Source organism: Salmo salar, chromosome 04 (genome assembly GCF_965601325.2).
Source record: "Salmo salar chromosome 04, fSalSal1, whole genome shotgun sequence".
Classification (NCBI taxonomy): Eukaryota; Metazoa; Chordata; class Actinopteri; order Salmoniformes; family Salmonidae; genus Salmo; species Salmo salar.
This window is the reverse complement of record NC_138294.1, coordinates 51,768,897-51,790,253: the sequence shown is the minus strand read 5'-3', so window position 1 is coordinate 51,790,253 and position 21,357 is coordinate 51,768,897. Positions and strand designations below refer to the sequence as shown.

General features: G+C 43.5%; 1 protein-coding gene across 5 annotated transcripts; it reads right to left on the bottom strand.

Moving 5' to 3' along the window:
* Nucleotides 1–1,108: 1,108 nt before the first annotated feature.
* LOC106603268 (protein phosphatase 1D) lies at nt 1,109–15,134 on the bottom strand. 5 transcript variants are annotated; one of them, XM_014196690.3, is made up of 7 exons: nt 14,446–15,132; nt 13,619–13,844; nt 9,885–10,009; nt 9,537–9,718; nt 9,201–9,437; nt 6,035–6,082; nt 4,551–4,687 (listed from the first exon to the last, which is right to left on the bottom strand). In XM_014196690.3, exons 1-6 carry the CDS (start codon nt 14,963–14,965, stop codon nt 6,053–6,055), a joined length of 1,320 nt encoding a protein of 439 aa, XP_014052165.3. In that variant the 5' UTR covers nt 14,966–15,132; the 3' UTR covers nt 4,551–4,687; nt 6,035–6,052. The 5 variants fall into 5 exon arrangements, with proteins under 5 accessions (XP_014052163.3, XP_014052161.3, XP_014052162.3 ...); XM_014196689.3 differs by having other exon boundaries at nt 4,553–4,690; XM_014196688.3 differs by lacking the exon at nt 6,035–6,082 and having other exon boundaries at nt 1,109–4,690; nt 13,763–13,844; nt 14,446–15,134.
* Between the last annotated feature and the right edge of the window lie 6,223 nt (nt 15,135–21,357).

Sequence of the window (21,357 nt, the reverse complement as noted above, 5' to 3'; positions counted from 1 at the left end):
AACTTTACAAAATTCAAACTTGAACTGCTTTCCTTTGATTATTTGTTTTTTTATACATGAATATGATTGCTCACTGTTTGTCGTGGGCATTTCCTGCCTAAGTTTGCCCACTTTGCCAATTAAATAATCATTAAAATAATCAAATGGTTTTGTGATTAATACGCCACCTGATTCGATGAAAGATGGAGTTGAATGTGTCTTTCTGCCCATAATCACATTTAAAGTACTCCCCCCCCAAAATTCCATCATTCTTTATATCATTTATCTTCTTTTTGTTGAGTTTAGTCACATAATTTCTCAATTTGCAGTAAGTAAGCCAGTCAGATGTGCAGCCAGACTTATTAGCCAGTCCTTTTGCCCCATCTTTTTCAACCATACAGTTTTTCAATTCCTCATCAATCCATGGAGCCTAAACAGTTCTAACAGTCAGTTTCTTAACAGGTGCATGTTTATCAATAACTGGAAGAAGCAATTTCATAAATTCATCAAGTGCAGCATCTGAATGCTCCTCATTAATCACATCAGACCAACAAATATTTTTAACATCACCCAGAAAGAGTCACAGCAACATCGTTTGTATGATGTCTTATACACTATTTTAGGCCCAGCTGTTGGAACTTTGGCGTTCCTGGATATAGCCAGTATATTGTGATCACTGCATCCAATGGGTACAGATATAGCTTTGAACAAAGTTCTACAGCATTTGTAAAAATGTGATCAATACATGTGGATGTGACACTAGTGTGCTGTGCACCTCCCTTTGAACTGCAGCCATCCCTCTCCTAACCAGCTAATGAAGCAAATTCAGTCTTTGTTGGCATCTAGTGGAGAGATTATGACTGTGCAACACCCAAGAGCAAATCCACTTATCAACATGGTGGTAGCGATGGCTATTTTGAGGGCCCTGGCACTCTTCATGGATATCTGTATGTGTTTGATTGTTTTATACGATGTTGATGGTTGTGCATTAGTAACATGTAGTCATTCTAATGACTGACTTGACGAATATACTTAATCTCACTCATTTTGGTTTTTCCAGGTTACACCAGTTGAGGGACTGTCTGTCATCTCTGACTGCTCTTTCTTTTAGCAATAAGAAATACATAAATTAATTTGAAATGACACGTATTTATTCAACACACTTATTTAGTCACATTCAAGGCAGGTATTGCAGTTTGACATCAAGACATACATTGATTATCACTGTAATGGATGTAAAATGGACATTTCTATGTAATAGCAAATAATATTTTGTATTAATAAAGCCATCCCTTTATACACTTCACCACAAACAGAGCTGATCATGCCACATTCATGTAAAACCCAATGCCTGGTTTTGCATAATATACTGTATAAATAAAATCATATTTACAAAAGCACTTCAATGCAATGGAAGATATTTTTCTGTTTTCAAAATAACACACAATTTTATTAATCTATGCCTGTACAAGATCAACATTATTCTGCAGAGTGTCAATGGTACCACAATGGTTGGTGTAAGAACAATTATCTGTGCTACAAATGTGCAATTATCCGATTTGTAAATCCAGTGAGCCATGGGTGCACTACATATGGCATCATACACTATATACACAAAAGTATGTGGACAGCCCTTCATATTAGTGGATTCTGCTATTTCAGCCATACCCGTTGCAGACATGTGTATAGAATCGAGCACACAGCCTTGCAATCTCTATAGACAAACATTGGCAGTAGAATAGCCTTACTGACAAACTTGCAACATGGCACTGTCATAGGATGCCACCTTTCCAACAAGTCAGTTCGTCACATTTCTGCCCTGCTAGAGCTGCCCCGGTCAACTGAAGTGGAAACATCGAGGACAACAATGGCTCAGCCATGAAGTGATGGCCACACAAGCTCACAGAACGAGACCCCCCCCCCCCCCCCCCCCGAGTACTGAAGCGTGTAAAAATCATCTGTCCGAGTTCCAAACTTCATCTGGAAGCAACGTCAGCAAAAGAACTGATCGTCGGGTGCTTCATGAAATGGGTTTCCATGGCCGAGCAGCCGCACACAAGGCTAAGATCACCATGCACAATGCCAAGTGTCGGCTGGAGTGGTGTAAAGCTTGCCGCCGTTGGACTCTAGAGCAGTGGAAACGCGTTCTCTGGAGTGATGAATCACGCTTCACCATCTGGCAGTCTGACAGATTAATCTAGGTTTGCGGATGCCAGGAGAACGCTACCTGTTCCAATGCATAGTGCCAACTGTCAAATTTGGTGGAGGAGGAATAATGGTCTGGGGCTGTTTCTCATGGTTCAGGCTAGGCCACTTAGTTCCAGTGAAGGGAAATCTTATCGCTACAGCATACAATGACATTCTAGAGTATTCTGTGCTTCCAACTTTGTTGCAATAGTTTGGGGAAGGCCCTTTCCTGTTTCAGCATGACAATGTCCCCGTGCACAAAGCGAGGTCCATACATAAATGGTTTGTCGAGATCGGTGTGGAAGAACTTGACTGGCCTGCACAGAGCCCTGACCTCAACTGCACACCTTTGGGATGAAATGGAAAGCCAACTGCAAGCCAGGCCTAATCGCCCAACATCAGTGCCGGACCTCACTAATGCTTGTGGCTGAATGGAAGCAAGTCCCTGCACCAATGTTCCAACATCTAGTAGAAAGCCTTCCCAGAAAAGTGGAGGCTGTTATAGCAGCAAAGGGGGGACCAACTCCATATTAATGCCCATGATTTTGGAATGAGATGTTTGACAAGCAGGTGTCCACATACTTTTGGCCATGTAGTTATGAGAACTCAGCTTTGTAAACATAGCACTCTTTGACTGATTGAAGTTTAAGGTAATTGTCAACAAACACATTTTAGCTGAGTCAAATATTTTAACTCCAAATATCTCATCATACAAGCAAGGCCAACTTCCCGACAGGTTGACATAATGAGCTGTCATTTGTTGATTGTTTTAAGATGTAATTCACACTTTTATAGATTCAGAAATCCAAGAGGGCATTAAACTGACACAACAATCATAACTTTCACGAGATCAAATCCACTATACTTTTTGTATATGGAGTATTTGAACAGTTGCAAAGTAAATCACACAACACTGAAACTACTTGACACCACGTTTACACTTGCAGTGGGTGCCCTCCAGTGGATAGCTGGAAACAATACATGAGAACAATGATGCAAGGCCAACTATTCATGGAGAACCAGGGAAAGATTAAGCTATTTGAAATAACAAATCAACTATGGGGTTATATGAAGTATTCATAGCAGGTAGCAAATTCTACAATTAACACATGTAGTTGCGAAAACACCATGGATCCCCTCTCCCGATTCAAAACACCATGGATCCCCCTCTCCCGATTCAAAACACCATGGATCGCCCCTCTCCCGATTCAAAACACCATGGATCGCCCCTCTCCCGATTCAAAACACCATGGATCGCCCCTCTCCCGATTCAAAACACCATGGATCGCCCCTCTCCCGATTCAAAACACCATGGATCGCCCCTCTCCCGATTCAAAACACCATGGATCGCCCCTCTCCCGATTCAAAACACCATGGATCGCCCCTCTCCCGATTCAAAACACCATGGATCGCCCCTCTCCCGATTCAAAACACTTATTTGGCATTCCTGACTGCTCTTCACCTGTCCAGTGATAGAAACTAGGCACCTCGATCTCCGCATGTAAGTTAAAACAAGGTGTGGCGTTTATCACCAAATTCATTCTAGCTCTGTGGTTTAGTTCAGGATAGTCAATTCATTACCATTTTCAAAAATACACATATTGCTAAGTATAAAAAATGAATGTACAGTTTGGAAAGTATTTAGTATAATATTTCTCTATTGGTACAGAATATGGGATTTTTATTTATTTATTATTATTTTAAACATAAAAGGGGGTGGAAATATGACCAACAATATACACTAGATAAAATATTTTTTCCATTAAAACAGTTAATAAACAAAAGATCATAAAAACATTTAAGATGTAAAGTAAGCATATACACAAACATCACATTTTACCAAAAATGTTTAGATGGTACCAGACTCCACTATAAAAGTATACTTAATCTATGAACGGAACAGTGGCATACTGTTGATACATGAGCACACAATGTTCAGATGCCCTTATGCATCTCTTTGCAGAATGATAAAGGTCATCATCCTAGTCAATCTGTCTGTCTGCCTGCCTGTCTGTCGTCCGTGGTAAGATGAGGTTCAGCACACACACAAGGCAGCTTTGCGTTTCTGTGGTAGGATGACGGGAACATTGGGGGAGCGTCTCTGTCCCTTTCCACCTCGCCTCAGAGGGGTTCGGTCACTGAGTCTGCGGCGAGACGTTCTAGGGGACAAGGGACTGCGTGGAGAACGGGCCAGGCTGCGGCGAGGCATCCTGGGAGACAAGGGACTGTGAGGGGACCGACCAAGGCTGTGGTGTGCTATGCTGGGGGAGAGGGGAGTGTGTGGGGGCCTACGAAGCCTCCTCACCAGAGGGGTGGATGATGCCGAGAACCCTGGAGTCCCTGTGCCTTCAATTGCACAAACGTTCAAGGTTCTGTCTGTTGGAGTCACTCTCTGAGAGTCCACCTCTGCCAGGGGCTCTGAAGAGGGACAGAGACCAGCCTCACACAGGCTGTTCCTCCACTCCAGAGCTGGGAGGGGGAGAGGCTCACCCACAGAGGACACAGTGTTTACCTCTGGGTTCTGCTGGAACAGGGCAGATAAACAAACAAAGGTTAACATTCTATATTCCATTAGTCATGATTTGAAGCAAACAAAGCACACCTGAGTAGATTCCAGAAAAGAAGGATTATCGCAACACTAATGTAGTGCTGAGCAATTAAACAAAATGTTGGTTACTTTCTGTTTTTTAAAACAACTAATTGACTGACATTGGTTCAATTATTTTAATTCAATTTCGCTCAGTTTTTTTCTGTGAGCTTAAATGCGCACATTGTGCGGTAACCTCTACAGATAAATCAGATCAAGCCGAACAGGGCGATGTAGTAGGGCATTGTAGAAGACAATTTTCTACATATGACCATAATTCATTGCACACTTACTTGTCGGGTGTGTTTATTATATGCCTGTTAGGTTAGTGTGGGGCAGACACAGAGAGCGAGAGAAGAGACAGAATAATGTGCGATCGAGAGGGATTGAGTGCAGTTGCTTCGTGAGGCATCTCTAACCTGATATGACCGAAATTGATAGTCGGTATTCAGCAGTCATAAAAGTAGGTCTTATTTATTTTGAAGAACTACAAAAATAGTGATTTTGTCAGACAGCATCTATATAGAGATGACATGGAACGAAATAAAGTCAACAAATGTAATATACACAACTGAAATATTTTAGTAAAGTAAAGTGAATAAATGGTTAATAAGTGATACTCAGTAATGGGCAGTCACTACCATCATGGGATTTTTATTAAAGGGTTTATTGTTATAGCATTCAACCCATATAATGCATAGTGCATTTAATGTTTTTTTAAAAATGATCTTGACTGAAAACCAACCCGAAACGACTAATCTCTCAGCACTACATAAATGAGAAAAGAAGGTGGCTGCCTCCATGTGGAGCGTAACTGCCAACGACAGACATCCTCCAGCTCTCCCGGAGTTCTGGTCAACATCATTTCGTTAGTTTAAATCAGAACGATAAGAGAATGCAGATATGCAACTAACCAAGATCCATCACCTAACCCTGAGTCAGAGGTCTGGACTGGATCAAGATGAAAAACCATAGCCAGACCACAAGCTACCTTTTTAGCGGCTCTATGTCTAATCGTTGTTTTTGTTCAATTCTGCATTATCAGCATCACAAGTGCACTGCAGGGAAAACAGGAGAAGATCAAAGAGTCCCACCACTCTCACTCTGAATAAGCCCACGCTCCACTTAAGAGGGCTGTGAAAAGGCTGTGGCAGCAGAAACTTCTTTCTCAAAGCTAAGGATCCAGATCACATTCTGCGCATGTGTTATTTGACAACAACAAAAAAATCCAATGTAGCTGCTGCTCACACTCCCATTCCTTCAGTTTCTCTCTTTACTCACCCTCTTTTGAACCATGTTCTAGCCAGTCTCTGCCTCATTTCTGAACAGCTGAAATAAAAATAAAAACTCTGCAGCGATTTGAACGAACATTCCAAAAGAGATATAGCCTATTATGAAGGCTACAACCTTCCCTGTCTGTTGTAACGGATATTGCAGTTGCACAAGCAGGACACAGTCCCTACAATAATCTGTTGTGTGTGTGATGTAGGCTATAGTTGCTGCCATAACGTAGACACAGTTCCTGGAGGAAAAACAACACTTCTACATAGAATAACTCTCTGCCTTCTGCTTAGTCAATGTTTGCAACGATGAAAAACATTCGATCCCTAATTAGACTAACAGTACGTGTCGGTGTCTTGCTTGTGTTTTATATGCTGCCTAGATAGTTTCATGTAAGTCCTCACTTCAGTTTTGCATTGGGGCTAAACACATTGAGTTTTTCGCTTCCTTCTCAATGATCCTGCAAGAACTGTACGAGTAGGCTACCTAGCTGTTCCATCTCTGGGCAGCCGAACGTTCTAGGCAGTCAAGCCGGTAACTAGAGTCTGACAAGGGGCGAGTTCGTTTTGCGTCGACCGGTGCACCAACATGTAAATAGTTCTGTATGTGGTCTTCACGCCCCCTCCGAAAAAAAGAACACATCGTGATCATGCTTAAACTTCTCTAGGGTAGGGGGCAGTATTTTGATGTCCGGATAAAAGGCGTGCCCGTAGTAAACTGCCTGCTTCTCAGGCTCAGAAGGTAGGATATGCATATTATTAGTAGATTTGGATAGAAAACACTGAAGTTTCTAAAACTGTTTGAATGATGTCTGAGTATAACAGAACTAATATAGCAGGCAAAAACCTGCGAAAAATCCAACCAGGAAGTGTGGAAATCTGAGGTTTGTAGTTTTTCAAGTGATTTTTCAAGCCTATACAGTGACTTAGGGTTCATTTTGCACTTCCTAAGGCTTCCACTAGATGTCAACAGTCTTTAGAACATTGTTTCATGCTTCTACTATGAATAGGGAGAGAATAAGAGCTCCTGGAAGTAGATGAGTGAGAAAATGACATGAGCTCAGTGGCGCACGCTCACATGAGAGTTAGCTGTGTTCCTTTTCTTTTTTGAAGACAAAGGAATCGTCCGGTTGGAATATTATGGAAGATTTATGATAAAAACATCCTAAAGATTGATTCTATACATCGTTTGACATGTTTCTACAAACTGTAGTATAACTTTTTTGACTTTTCGTCTGGACTTAATAAGCGTGTGCCTTACATTTGGAATAGTGAACCTAACGCGCGAACAAAATGGAGGTATTTGGACATAAAGATTAACTTTATCGAAACAAAAACATTTATTTTGGAACTGGGATTCCTGGGAGTGCATTCCGATGAAGATCACCAAAGGTAAGTGAATATTTATAATGTAATTGTCATTTCTGTTGACTCCAAAATGGCGGGTATCTGAGCGCTGTACTCAGATTATTGCAAAATTTGCTTTCGCCGTAAAGCTTTTTTGAAGTCTGACACAGCGGTTGCATTAAGAAGAAGTGTATCTATAATTCTTTGAATAACTGTTGAATATTTTATCAACGTTTATGATGAGTATTTCTGTAAATTGATGTGCTCATTCACCGGAAGTTTTGGGAGGCAAAAAAAACAATTTCTGAACATTACACGCCAATGTAAAAATTGGGTTTTTGGATATAAATATGAACTTTATCGAGCAAAACATACATGTATTGTGTAACATGAAGTCCTATGAGTGCCATCTGATGAAGATCATCAAAGGTTAGTGATTCATTTTAGCTGTATTTCTGGTTTTTGTGACGCCTCTCCTTGCTTGGAAAATGGCTGTGTGGTTTTTCTTGTCTCTGCGCTGTCCTAACATAATCGAATGTTATGCTTCGCCGTAAAGCCTTTTTGAAATTGGACAATGTGGTTGGATTAACGAGAAGTGCATCTTTAAAATAGGATATAATAGTTGTATGTTTGAGAAATTTGAATGATGAGATTTTTGTTGTTTTGAATTTGCCGCCCTGCTATTTCACCGGTAGCGTCCCATATACCCCAGAGGTTAATAGCCTAATCTTTCGCAATAGTTTGAATATGTCGACCATGTCTTTTGTGTACAACATGAAGTTCGAAGGTGACACCAGACAAAGGTGTTCATCGCCGATTTAGGAGGGGCAAGAGGCAGCGGAGCTCGGAGCAGGCAGTGGAGTGAGCTCAGCTACGTAAATAAAATCTGGAAGGACAGGAAAGCGGTATGGGAGTGTGCAGCTGCAAGTGGAAATTGTTTTAAATTAAATGCACATGCGCAGAAATATCTGTATCCTTATCCGCAGCAAACCGGGTTCAAGAAAATCCAGAACCGCAGCCACTCTGTTTACAGAAAATGTCTGCCTGCTCTCTAGTTTTCCTCTCTTACCAAAACACTAGACGGCTGCTTCTTTGGATGGGCCAACAGTACACAAACTAGATGCACAGGTCTGTTAAAGTCAGAGTCCCTCTAAAATTTGTGAATACAGAAAATCGGGGCCCACTCATCGTCAGCAGCTTTGTTTCCCTGTGCAAAAACAGCATTCATGAGGGTAGCTACACTCCAACTGCTTGGTTTAGCCCCAATGCAAAACTGAAGTGAGGACTTACATGAAGCTATCTAGGCAGCATATAAAACACAAGCAAGACAGAACATTTAACAATTGAGGGTAGTGACACTCCTAAATGTTTGATTATTTTTAGTTCCCTACATCTGTATATATCTGAAATGTGACACCTTCAAATCTTAAAAATGTTTATGACAAAATGTCAATGAAGTGGCCTTCATTTGAACAATTATCAATCACACGCTTGTACACTTTCATTTACAATTCACTGAGCGGACAGTCACCTCACTCCCATTCTAGGTGTCGCCAATGCCCATGTTCTTCATCAAAACAGACCTCCCCATCCTCCTCCTCTGTCTGCCCCAAAAAACAAAAAGTAATCTTGGTGAAGGAGCGGTCAGATTCTACGACGCAGCCGTAAACGACTGGAAAGACCCACTGACACTGGGGTTCCAGGTCGCACCAATTCGGCATTTTATCAAGGCTTCAAATACAATGTTCAATGAAATGCAAATAAAACAAACACTGGTTACAGTTAAGCCTGATGAAGTATTAAAATGTGATGGTACGTACCATAATGGGGCAGTCGTAATGGCGGGGAGAGTTAGCGGTTGTAACGGGGGGGATCTTATCAAGGCCCTCTGCCATATTGACATAGAGCTCCTGTAGGTGCATGGTCATAGGTGGCTCATCAGGGTGCTGCACGGTTATCACTATGACCGTTGTGTTGTCTGCACGGAGCATGCGCTGGCGCCAGAACAGCAAGGCCGTGCATCCTAACCGTTTGGCACAGGACCATCCCTTAGGGCCCTACGAGCAGACATAGTGACACCATCAACCTGTTAGAAGGGCATCGGCAGACATCCAAGACATTTTGGTCTGAATGGGAAACAAGAAGCTCTGGCTTACCACCATCTGGTCATGGCACTCACACATAGCGACAGCATCCTTAGCTGGCATCATGTTCCACAAGCCATCACTACCCAGGATGATGTAGCGGTGCTTCTTAGGGTCAATGGTCATTACAGTGACATCAGGCTCTGGAGAGACCACAAACTCCCCACTGTAGAAGTCATAGCTCCACAGGTCCCCTGTCAACAACAAACCGCACATACATCATTCATATGCTTCATCACTGGGCAAATATTAAATGAAATGATTGGATGACAACCTTACTGGAAATCATACTGTTTGCATAAACGCAGCAGCTATGGAGCAGTAAGGTATCTAGTGGAGGGCCAACAGTGTAGTGCTTACCCAACGCTCTGGCCACAGCGAGAAAGGGAATCTGGTCTATGACAGTGCTCCTCCTGACAGGGCCATTGTGGGTCAGTCTGGGCCTCTTCCACACCACACGGTTCACCCCGGACTTCTTCACTACACTGAAAAAGGACAAGCACAACAGGCACGGAGGATTTATTATGTGATCATATCCTGAACAAAAATATAAAAACGCCATAATTACAGTTCATACAAGGAAATCAGTCAATTGAAATTAATTAATTAGGCCATAATCTATGGATTTCACATTATTGGTCAGGGGTGCAGCCATGGGTGGGCCTTGGAGCGCATAGGCCCACCCACTTGGCAGCCAGGCCCACCCACAGAATTAGTTTTTCCCTAAAAAATGGCTTTATTACAGACAGAAATACTCCTCAGCATCCCCCACTCAGACGATCCCTCAGGTGAAGAAGCCGGATGTGGAGGTCCTGGGCTGGCGTAGTTACACTTGGTCTGCGGTTGTGAGGCGGGTTGGACGTTCAGCCAAATTATTCCTGCTGTCAGCATGCCAATTGCACACTCCCTCAAAACTTGAGACATCTGTGGCAAAACTGCACCTTTTAGAGTGGCCTTTTATTGTCCCCAGCACAAGATGCACCTGTGTAATGATCATGCTGTTTAATCATCTTCTTGATATGCCACACCTGTCAGGTGGATGGATTATCTTGGCAAAGGAGAAATGCTCACTAACAGGGATGTAAACACATTTGTGCACAACATGAGAGAAATATCAAATCCCTGTTGCTCTGCAGGCCAAATAGTTACATACTGCACCTCCAACCAACCCATCCCCCCCAAAAAAACTGCTGGTAACAGACTCATTGGTCGGCCGGCTACTTTTTCTACTTCATAAATTAAACTTGGCTTCTTTTCATTTAAGTTTCAATTCCCTCGTCAGAGAAGTCTGTATAGCCTTCTCCCGCTAGAATGAACGATATACAGTACATCTTCTAGTAATCTATTGATAGAATAGGCGCCTGTCAGTCACAAAGTGAGCGCTGACAGGGAAACTGCTGGTTTGTCAGTCTGCTGTCTGTCCTGCCTCTCAGTAGCCGTGTTATTTATGCGTGCTGTGGTTGGCTGCAGTCAAACTTATTTCCATGTTTGTTAATTTACACGTAATGCAAGTGGATGAGTTGAAACACTATTGTTGTGTGGCGCATGAATTGTTTCATATATAGGCGATTTACAGTGTGCTTTGATTGACGACCGAACAGTAAGAGTTAACGAGTTCAGTGTTTCTCAACTCCAGTACTCCCAAAAGCACACATTTTTGTTGTAGCCCTGGACAAAGTCACCTGATTCAACTCATTGATGATTAGTTGACAAGTTGAATCCAGGGCTACAACAAAAAAAGTGTGCTGTTGGGGGTATTGTACTACTGGAGTTGGGAAACACTGGACGTTTTTTTTTTTTTTTTTAAAGGCGTTGAACTGACTGAATCAAGTCGATCTTCTATCTCCCTTTGCTATTTATAGATCATACAACGTAGTTATGTGCATCGTATCGCAACCAGTAAACCAAAGATCTCGCTTGTATTTTCCTAGGATTCAAAGCCAATGTTGAGACTTGCCAGGGAAAATGACTTGTCAGCGTAGCCTGACGGTGATGGTGATGAACTAATGGCTCTTTTAGGTGAACAGGAACCGAATCGTGATAGAGACCTTCATTTGGCCCTCTAATTTGCATACTGGAAGGTTTCTACTGCTTTTTGGCGATTATCTGCAGCTAAATTATGAAAATATTCAATGAAGATGGTGACTCCTCACTGCAGGAACAATAGGTAGTGGCTAGAGTCTCATTCTGGTTCAAAACATGACAAAAGAAAACAGATTGAAGGTTATAAAAGCTAATCATACTTACACTGCATGACCAAAAGTATGTGGACACCTGCTCGTCGAACATCTCATTCAAAATCATGGGCATTAATATGGAGTTGGTCCCCCCTTTTCTGCTATAACAGCCTCCACCCTTCTGGGAAGGCTTTCCACTAGATATTGGGGATTGCTTCCATTCAGCCACAAGAGCATTAGTGAGGTCGGGCACTTATGATGTTGGGCGATAAGGCATTGCTCGCAGTCAGCGTTCCGATTCATCCCAAAGGTGTTCAAATGGGGTTGAGGTCAGGGTTCTGTGCAGGCCAGTCAAGTTCTTCCACACCGATCTCAAAAAACCATCTCTGTATAGACCTCGCTTTGTGCACAGGGGCAATGTCATGTTGAAACAGGAAAGGGCCTTCCCCAAACGTTTGCCACAAAATTGGAAGCACATAATCGTCTAGAATGTCATTGTATGCTGTAGCGTTGAGGGCCTAACCCAAACCATGAAAACAGCCCTTGACCATTATTCCTCCTCCACCAAACTTTACAGTTGGCACTATGCACTGGGGCAGGTAGTGTTCTCCTGGCATCCGCCAAACTCAGATTCGTCTGTCGGACTGTCAGATGGTGAAGCGTGATTCATCACTCCAGAGAATGTGTTTCCACTACTCCAGAGTAATGGCGGCAAGCTTTACACCGCTCCAGCCAACGCTTGGTATTGCGCATGGTGATCTTAGGCTTGTGTGCGACTGCTCGGTCATGGAAACCCATTTCATGAAGCCCCTTGACGAACAGTTCTTGTGCTGACGTTGCTTCCAGAGGCAGGTTGGAACTCAATTAGTCAGTGTTAATTTGAATTTTTACCTATTTTTCTCCCCAATTTCGTGGTATCCAATTGGTAGTTACAGTCTTGTCTCTGCAACTCCTGTACAGACTCGGGAGAGGCAAAGGTCGAGAGCTGTGCGTCCTCCGAAACACAACCCAGCCAAGCAGCACTGCTTCTTGACATAATGCCCGCTTAACCCGGAAGGAGGAAACACTGTACACCTGCCAACCGTGTCAGTATGCATTGCGCCCGACCCGCCACAGGAGTCGCTAGATGGGACAAGAACATCCCTGCCGGCCAAACCCTCCCCTAACCCAATTGTGCGCCGCCCCATGGGTCTCCCGGTCGCGGACGGCTGCGACAGACTCTGGACTCTAAGCAGGACCTCTAGTGGCACTCTTAGCACTGCGGATGCAGTGCCTTAGACCACAGCGCCAGTCCAGAGGCTGGTGGTGAGTGTTGCAACCGAGGACAGATGATTTTTACACACTTCAGCACTCGGTGGTCCCGTTTTGTGAGCTTTTGTGGCCTACCACTTCGCTGCTGAGCCGTTATCGCTCCTAGACATTTCCACTTCACAATAACAATACTTACAGCTCTAGGAGGGCAGAAATTTGACGATTTATATTGTTACTCAACAGGGAATCTGTGTTTACTTGACAGAACACCACATTTGTTCTTATGTTTTTTCCACAATAAACGAAATTGAAAGAGTACACTATATTTAGTTATTGCCAAAATAAATGACAATAAAAGAGTAGACTAGATTATCTTTTCTGACGAGATTATTAATCTACCGCCTCCCCTCAAAGTCCCACATACAGTGATTGACAAATCCAAAACCCTACCAACTCTGACAAACATCCTGCCCCCTCCCACAGTGATTAATTGACAGGCCAAACCGCTAAAGGGATAGTTAACCCAAATAACACATTGGCTCTGTGGCTGTAAGGAAACCAATAAAATATATAATTTGAAGAACAATTTGGCTGGCTACGCCATGTACTTACGGAACACACTGGACACTGACACAAACTATGACTGTAGTGTCCCCTCCAACTCACCTGCCCCCAAGTCTCTCAATGCGTTCCTTCTCTTTGAGAAGTTCAGGTTTGTGGTCCTGTGTGACTTCCAAGGCCCTGATGTTCTTTTCACCGGGCTCTTTCACCCCAACAACCACTGCCGAGTCCCCTACATGGGCTACGTACATCAGATTCCCCCGGATCAGCACTATGCTGGCCGTTGTTCCTGCAGTACTGGGCTGGCCGGTCAGAGTCTTGGGCCACTCAGCTGTAGGATTAAGATGGGGAAAGCATTGGAGAACATTATTATTAACAAACATCATGCAGCAACACAGATGAGTGGATGTGACAATTGGCATTAGGCCATCATATGAAAGAAGTGTATTCAGATTAGAGGAAATCGGGAGAGCTTTGGATGACATGTCAGAGGTTGAGACAATTGCACAATTGTCATGAGATAAACTCATCATTGCTTTTGGAACATAAGGTTGACATGCCGACCTTTTATGCTCTACTTGCAGAGCTAGGTATTCACAAACCCCCAAAATGGTTTTGTCTTCCCAAACCTCCGAGCAATAACGTTACATAGAAAAGACATGCTCATAAAATTGCCAGTTAATAGCTAATATTAAAAGGGATGGATATCAGAACTGTAGGAAGGAGGACGAGGCGATCATATTTGGTAGTAGCAGCAGCAAAAAGACATTAGCTAGCTACAGACTGTACAGTAGCTAGCTAAACCACAGTTATTGTGGCGCCATAATTTCGCAACACTAACTTGAGCGATGTTGGCTAGCTAGCAGGTAGATAGCGTCAGTCAGCGAATAAGCTACAAAACACAAACTAGGCGAGCTAACTAGTTCCCTTACGTAGCTCTTTCCACATATCATGGTGGCAGGCAATGAACCCCTTCCGAATTGCTTCACAGACTTCTCCTTGATCTTCTGACCAAAACCCCCTTTGCTTTTTCAGAATACCCCACAGATTGTCTCGAGCAAAATGAGCAGCTTCTCGCCCTCCGTGACCGTCAAAGACACCAAAAAACGCCACAGACTTCCGAACGACCGTGTGCACTGCTGGAACTTCTGCCTGGGAAATGTCCTCATGCTTCTCACTTGTTATGTTTTCTGTCCACATTGCACGAACAGGCACCGATTCTTGAACGTTGTCGGGGGAATTGCTTATTATGGTCTGCTCAGTATGCCCATTCTCCTGTTTCTCTACTTTTGACTCCCCTTGTTGTTCTACCGAATTCAGACCACCCTCTGCTGGCTCTGGTTCAGGCGGTTCGTACTCCACTTTAAACTCAATAACATCCTCCATGTATCTCCTTCCTCCTTGCTCGGAGAATGCACTAACTCGGAAAATTAATGCGTCGTTCATGGCCATGAAAACTCCAAGCAAAGCTATACAATAAATACTTGTCCACCGGTTATGCTAAGCTGTGTTTGAAGCAAAAATGTGCCGTGATATCTTGATCGAAAAACCTTATCCCCGTTCCTTCCTTGCTTCTGTTTATTTTCGACGATTGGTCGTAAGGTATTTGAACCACCTGTGTGAAGCTAGCCACAATAGTGGAATTTGCGGTTTGCCTTAAAAATAAAAGTCCCAATTATGTAGCTTAAAAATAAATACAATAACAAATTAATTTGACAATAAACAGTAAAGTTCAAATCTCACTGTGGATTTATTAGACTGCATAATTGCTTTGGGGGTATACATATATGCATTGTACAGCCTTCCCTATGGAGTGTGCACCCATGAAGTGGGTTATCAGCTTACTCAGTGAAACCCGCAGAGTCCAATTCTAAAGAGTTTACACAAATATTAGCATCATAGCTCTTATTGCAGAACTTTGACTGCAGAGAATCCCCTCCACAGTTGGTCTATTATGAGTTTTGAACATTCATATTACATTGTATAGCCTTATCTATAGTGTGCACCCATGAAATGGGGTATCAGTCTACTCAGTACACACACATATTACAATTCCAAAGAGTTTAAACAAATATTAGCTTCATAGCTTTTATTGCAGGAATTTGAAACCACTGTGAAGTGAGCCGCATTAGCTAACCAGTCAGCCTATAATAAATATTGAAGCCACGGAAGTTCAAGGCCGACCGCGTTGTTAGCAGAAAACAGTATTATAGTGAATGGGAAGACAATCATGGTACCAATAATTGCTTCTAATACACCAGATGTATGTCCTTGAACCAATTATTGTAAAATCGCACATAGAATAAGTTATATGGATAATTTGGTTGCTAATGGTAGCCTGCAGTACCCCAGGCGGCCTTCAATTTAAATGACTCAATGTCTCAGCCTGCAATGTCATTTCCTGGAGTATTTCGTATTTATATTGAACACAAATATAAACGCAACATTAACAATTTCAAAGGTTTTACTGAGATACAGTTCATATAAGTAAATCAGTCAATTGAAATAAATAAATTAGGCCCTAATCTATGGATTTCACATGACTGGGCAAGGGTGCAGCGATCTAAGGCACTGCATCTCAGTGCAAGAGGCGTCACTAAAGTCTCTTGTTCTAATCCGGGCTGTATCACATCCGGCCGTGATTGGGAGTCCCATAGGGCGGTGCACAATTGGCCCAGAGTCGTCTGGGTTTGGCCGGGGTAGGCCGTCATTGTAAATAAGAATTTGTTCCTAACTGACTTGCCTAGTTAAATAAAGGTCAAATAAAAAATAAAGAAATTAAAAAAACAGCTCTGGTGGACATTTCTGCAGTCAGCATGCCAATTGCATGCTCCCTCAAAACTTGAGTCATCTGTTGCATTGTGTTGTGTGACAAAACTGCACATTTTAAAGGGGCCTTTTATTGTCCCCAGCACAAGGTGCACCTGTGTAATGATCATGCTGTTTAATCAGCTTCTTGATATGCCACACCTGTCAGGTGAATTGATTATCTTGGCTAAGGAGAAATGCTCACTAACAGGGAAGTATACAAATGTGTGCACAACATTTTAAACAAATAAGCTTTTTGTGCGTACGAATTTTTTTTGTGATTTTTTATTTCAGCTCATGAAACATGGGACCAACACTTGTTGCGTTTATATTTTTGTTCAGTGTAGCATTTATTAGGATCCACAATTAGCTACTGCCGAGGCAGCGACTACTCTTCCTGGGGTCCAAACAGGAAACAAAAATAAAATACACCATATACATAGCACTACATTTACATCAAATAAAATAAACAATTGATTGGTCGCATACACATATTTAGCAGATATTATTGCGGGTGTAGCTAAATGCTTGTGTTCCTAGCTCCAACAATGCAGTAATATCTAACAATACACAAAATACAAATCTAAAATTAAAAGAATGAATTAAGAAATATATAAATATTAGGACGAGCAATGTCAGAGTCCAGAGTATATTTTTGTTTTAAATAAAACAGTACATTCAGAAAGTATTCAGACCCCTTGACTTTTTACACATTTTGTTAAGTTACAGCCTTATTCTAAAATTGATTAAATTGGGGTTTTTCTTCATCAATCTACACACAATACCCCATAATGACAAAGCAAAATCAGGTTTTTAGATATTTTTTTCAATTTATCAAATTAACCAGAAATATCACATTTACATAAGTATTCAGACCCTTTACTCAGTACTTTGTTGAAGCACCTTTGGCAGTGATTACAGGGTCGAGTCTTCTTGGGTATGATACTACAAGCTTGGCACACCTGTATTTGGGGAGTTTCTCCCATTCTTCTGTGCAGATCTTCTCAAGCTCTGTCAGGCAGGATGGGGAGCGTTGCTGCACAACTACTTTCAGGTTCCAGAGATTTTAGATCGGGTTCAAGTCTGGGGCTCTGGCTGGGCCACTCAGGGATATTCAGAGACTTGTCCCGAATCCACTCCTGCGTTTCCTTGGCTGTGTGCTTAGGGTTGTTGTGCTGTTGGAGGGTGAAGCCTTCGCCCCAGTCGTAGGTTCTGAGCACTCTGGAGCAGGTTTTCATCAAGAATCTCTCTGTACTTTGCTCTGTTCATCTTCCCCTCGATCCTGACTAGTCTCCCAGTCCCTGCCGCTGAAAAACATCCCCACAGCATGATGCTGCCACCACCATGTTTCACCGTATGGATGTTGCCAGGTTTTCTCCAGACATGACACTTGGCATTCAGGCCAAAGAGTTCTATCTTGGTTACATCAGACCAGAGAATCTTGTTTCTCATGGTCTGAGAGTCCTTTAGGTTCCTTTTGGCAAACTCCAAGCTGGCTTTCATGTGCCTTTTACTGAGGAGTGGCTTCCGTCTGGCCACTGTATCATAAAGGCCTGATTGTTGGAGTGCTGCAGAGATGGTTGTCCTTCTGGAAGGGTCTCTCATCTCCACAGAGGAACTATGGAGCTCTGTCAGCGTGACCTCTCTGACAAAGGCCCTTCTCCCCCGATTGCTCAGTTTGGCCTGATGGCTAGCTCTAGGAAGACTCTTAGTTGTTCCAAACTTCTTCCATTTAAGAATGATGGAGGCCAGCCTCCCGAGTGGCACAGTGGTCTAAGGCACTGCATCGCAGTGTGAGCTGTGCCACTAGAGATTCAAGTCCAGGCTCTGTCGCAGCCGGCCGCGACCGGTAGTCCCACTGGGCGGCACAGAATTGGCCCAGCATCGTCCGGGTTAGGGGAGGGCTTGACCGGCAGGGAGGTCCTTGTCCATTCGCGCTCTAGCGACTCCTGTGCGAGCTGGGAACGTGCACGCTGACACGGTGTACAGTGTTTCCTCTGACACATTGGTGTGGCTGGCTTCCGGGTTAAGCGGGCATTGTGTCAAGAAGCAGTGTGGCTTGGTTGGGTTGTGTTTCGGAAGACGCACAGATCTCGACTTTCGCCTCTCCCAAGTCCATACAGGAGTTGCGGCGACAAGACTGTAACTACAAATTGGATACCATGAAATTGGGGAGAAAAAGGTGTAAAATTAACAACATTTTAAAATTTTAAGAATGATGGAGGCCACTGTGTTCTTGGGGACCTTCAATGCTGCAGACATTTTTTGGTACCATTCCCTAGATCTGTGCCTCAACACAATCCTGTCTCGGAGCTCTACGGACGTCTCCTTCGACCTCATGGCTTAGTTTTTGCTCTGACATGCACTGTCAACTGTGGGACCTTATATAGACAGGTGTGTGCCTTTCCAAATCATGTCCAATCAATTGAATTTACCACAGGTGGACTCCAATCAAGTTGTAAGATTGTCAATGAAAGTTGTAGAATCTCAAGGATTGTCAATGGAAACAGGATGCACCTGAGATCAATTTCAAGTCTCATAGCAAAGGGTCTTATGTAAATAAGGTATTTCTGTTTTTTATTTGTAATAAATTTGCAAACATTTCTAAAAACCTGTTTTTGCTTTGTCATCATGAGGTATTGTGTGTAGATTGATGAGGGCAAAAAATGATTTAATCCATTTTAGAGTAAGTCTGTAACGTAACAAAATATATATATATATATATATTTCTGTCAACCCAGGGCCAGCAGGGAGCTACAAAGGTAGGAGCAGGACCTTGGTCAGCTCCAGAGGGCTAGAGAGTTCAAGGTGGGTTAGCACAATGGACTGCTCTACAGGCACCAACTGGGACTGGTGACTCAACACCAATATTACCCAGTCCAGGGGCTGCAACCAATTGGCACCTGGACTAGGTCACACTTGTCCCTTGTTACCCCAAATGGGTGTAAGTAGAGGTGCAGTCATTCGGGCAGACAGGCAGAGCCTAGACCGCAGAAGAGCTGGGGTGAGTATGATGAGAAATTTGATCCCACACCAAAGAAGATAATAGGCAATGATTGACTCACCTGTCTCTTTCTTTCTTTTCTTTGCCCCAAAGGAAGAGGACCCATTCCCGGGCAGCACGCCACCTGGCGCAAGTTGAGAGAAAGGATTGAAAATCCGGACTCATCGCTCTCTCTTTTTTGTTCATTAACACAGGAGGTCCGAGGAGCCGCCACGCCGGACACAGAGTGACCCACCTGTTACCAGAGAGGGCTTTCAGTTGTATTTCTCCCCCCCCCCCACCTTTATTACAGAACAACTTTGGTTTAAGCAACACATAACGGTCTCCCTCTGTCTTATTTTATTGTGAATTTCACCTCTGACTCCCCTGGGCTGCCATAGTTGGTGGAGAATGCTGGCACAACCATCCCATGCTCTGAACTCACAATAAAATAAGAAGCCGGTGGTCATCGTGGTCAGCTGGTTCAAGCCTAAATTCCGGCAGCTCAAAGCCTATTTGCCTTTCAGGAGGTCGTCACACAGCTTAGCCAAGCCATGATCCGGCCGGACCGTATGACAGAACCAGGCAAGGCCCTCACCATGCTAACTGCTTAAGATGACATTGAAGCTTATCCAGAAGTATTTGAGCTCACAGCAGAGAGAGTGGCCCAAGGAGGACTGGGCTGGCAAAGTGGCCCCCTTTCTGACTGGAGAATCCCAGAGGGCCTGTAGCGACTTGGCACTAGCGGACATTGACAACTATGCTGCTCTGAAAACTGCCATCTTGGCCCATTATAGGCACAACTTACCAACCCGGGCCCAATGGTTCCACTCCTGGGCCTATGATGGCCACGCCCGGTAAGACCTCAAATAGCCGAGCTGGTTAGACTAACTAGAAGTTGGCTTACCACGGGGATGGGCCATCAGCAATAGATTGACTGGTAATGGACAAATATATCCGGGGCCTCCCCACCGCCGAAAAAGTGCCATGCTGCCCAGAGCAACCCCCCGTCAGTGGACGCCCTTTATTAGAAAATCACCAGGTTACGGTACAGATGTTGCGAATCAATAGGCCAGAGCCCAGTAGGCCTGAATTCAAGGCCGAACTAACGTGTGGTAGAAAGGGAGACGCCTATTTGAACCCTGCTTCAAGATGGCCTCCTATTACTGAAGCCAGATCATCCCCGAGGCGGCGGCCGCTAGTTAGCGTGGACCAGAGTAGGTATTACACCTGTGGCCAGGAGGGACACCTGGCCTGGAGCTGCCTGGGAAATGACGAGTCCCTGCCAACGGCCAGTCCCTCAGAGAAGATCACCAGAAGGTGCGAGTACATCACAACCTGCTGGGCCCACGAAGCCACTGCAGCCCCACAGAACCCCATCAAAATAGGCAGTCAGGACGCGGCCGCCTTGTTGGACACAGGTAGTATGGTCACTCTCATCAAGTCTCTATTTCAGTGGAAGTTCATTAGTATCACAGAAAACAATAATGGTCCAAGCCAGCTGCCTTGCAGTACGCCACACTAAAATTTGCATTAGAGTGGCTTCCATTAAAGAAAACTGTCTGCGTTATATTGGATAGATAACGGTCCATCCATTAAAAGGCAGAGGATGTTAATCCATAACACCTAAGTTTTCAGCAATATGTTATGATCAATGATATCAAAGGCAGCGCTGAAGTCTAACAAAACAGCTTCCACAATCTTCTTATCAATTTCTTTCAGACATTTGTGTCACCACTGAGCATGTTGAGTGACCTTCACTACAAGCATGCTGAAAGTCTGTTAATTTGTTATCTGTAAAATAACATTGTATTTAGTCAAACATAATGTTTTCCAAAGCTTTGCTAAGAACCGGTTTTAGGCTGATTGGTCTGCTGTTTGAACCATTGCTATAACCTTCGCTATTTTTTGGCCGAGGACTGACCTTTGCCTCCCTCCAGACCTGTGGGCACACTCCGTCTTCTAGGCTTAGATTTAAGATGTGCCAAATAGGAGTCGCAATGTACTCCGCTACCAACCTCAGTAATTTACCATCGAGGTGGTTTGTCCTTAT

Excerpts from the sequence above, each read along its gene's own strand:
- LOC106603268 (XM_014196686.3), bottom strand. The coding sequence starts at position 14,965 with ATGGCCATGAACGACGCATTAATTTTCCGAGTTAGTGCATTCTCCGAG. Across the intron at positions 13,845-14,445 it reads TGATATGTGGAAAGAGCTAC|CTGAGTGGCCCAAGACTCTG; the intron begins GTAAGGGAACTA and ends TTAATCCTACAG. Across the intron at positions 9,719-9,884 it reads CGCTGTGGCCAGAGCGTTGG|GGGACCTGTGGAGCTATGAC; the intron begins GTAAGCACTACA and ends TGTTGTTGACAG.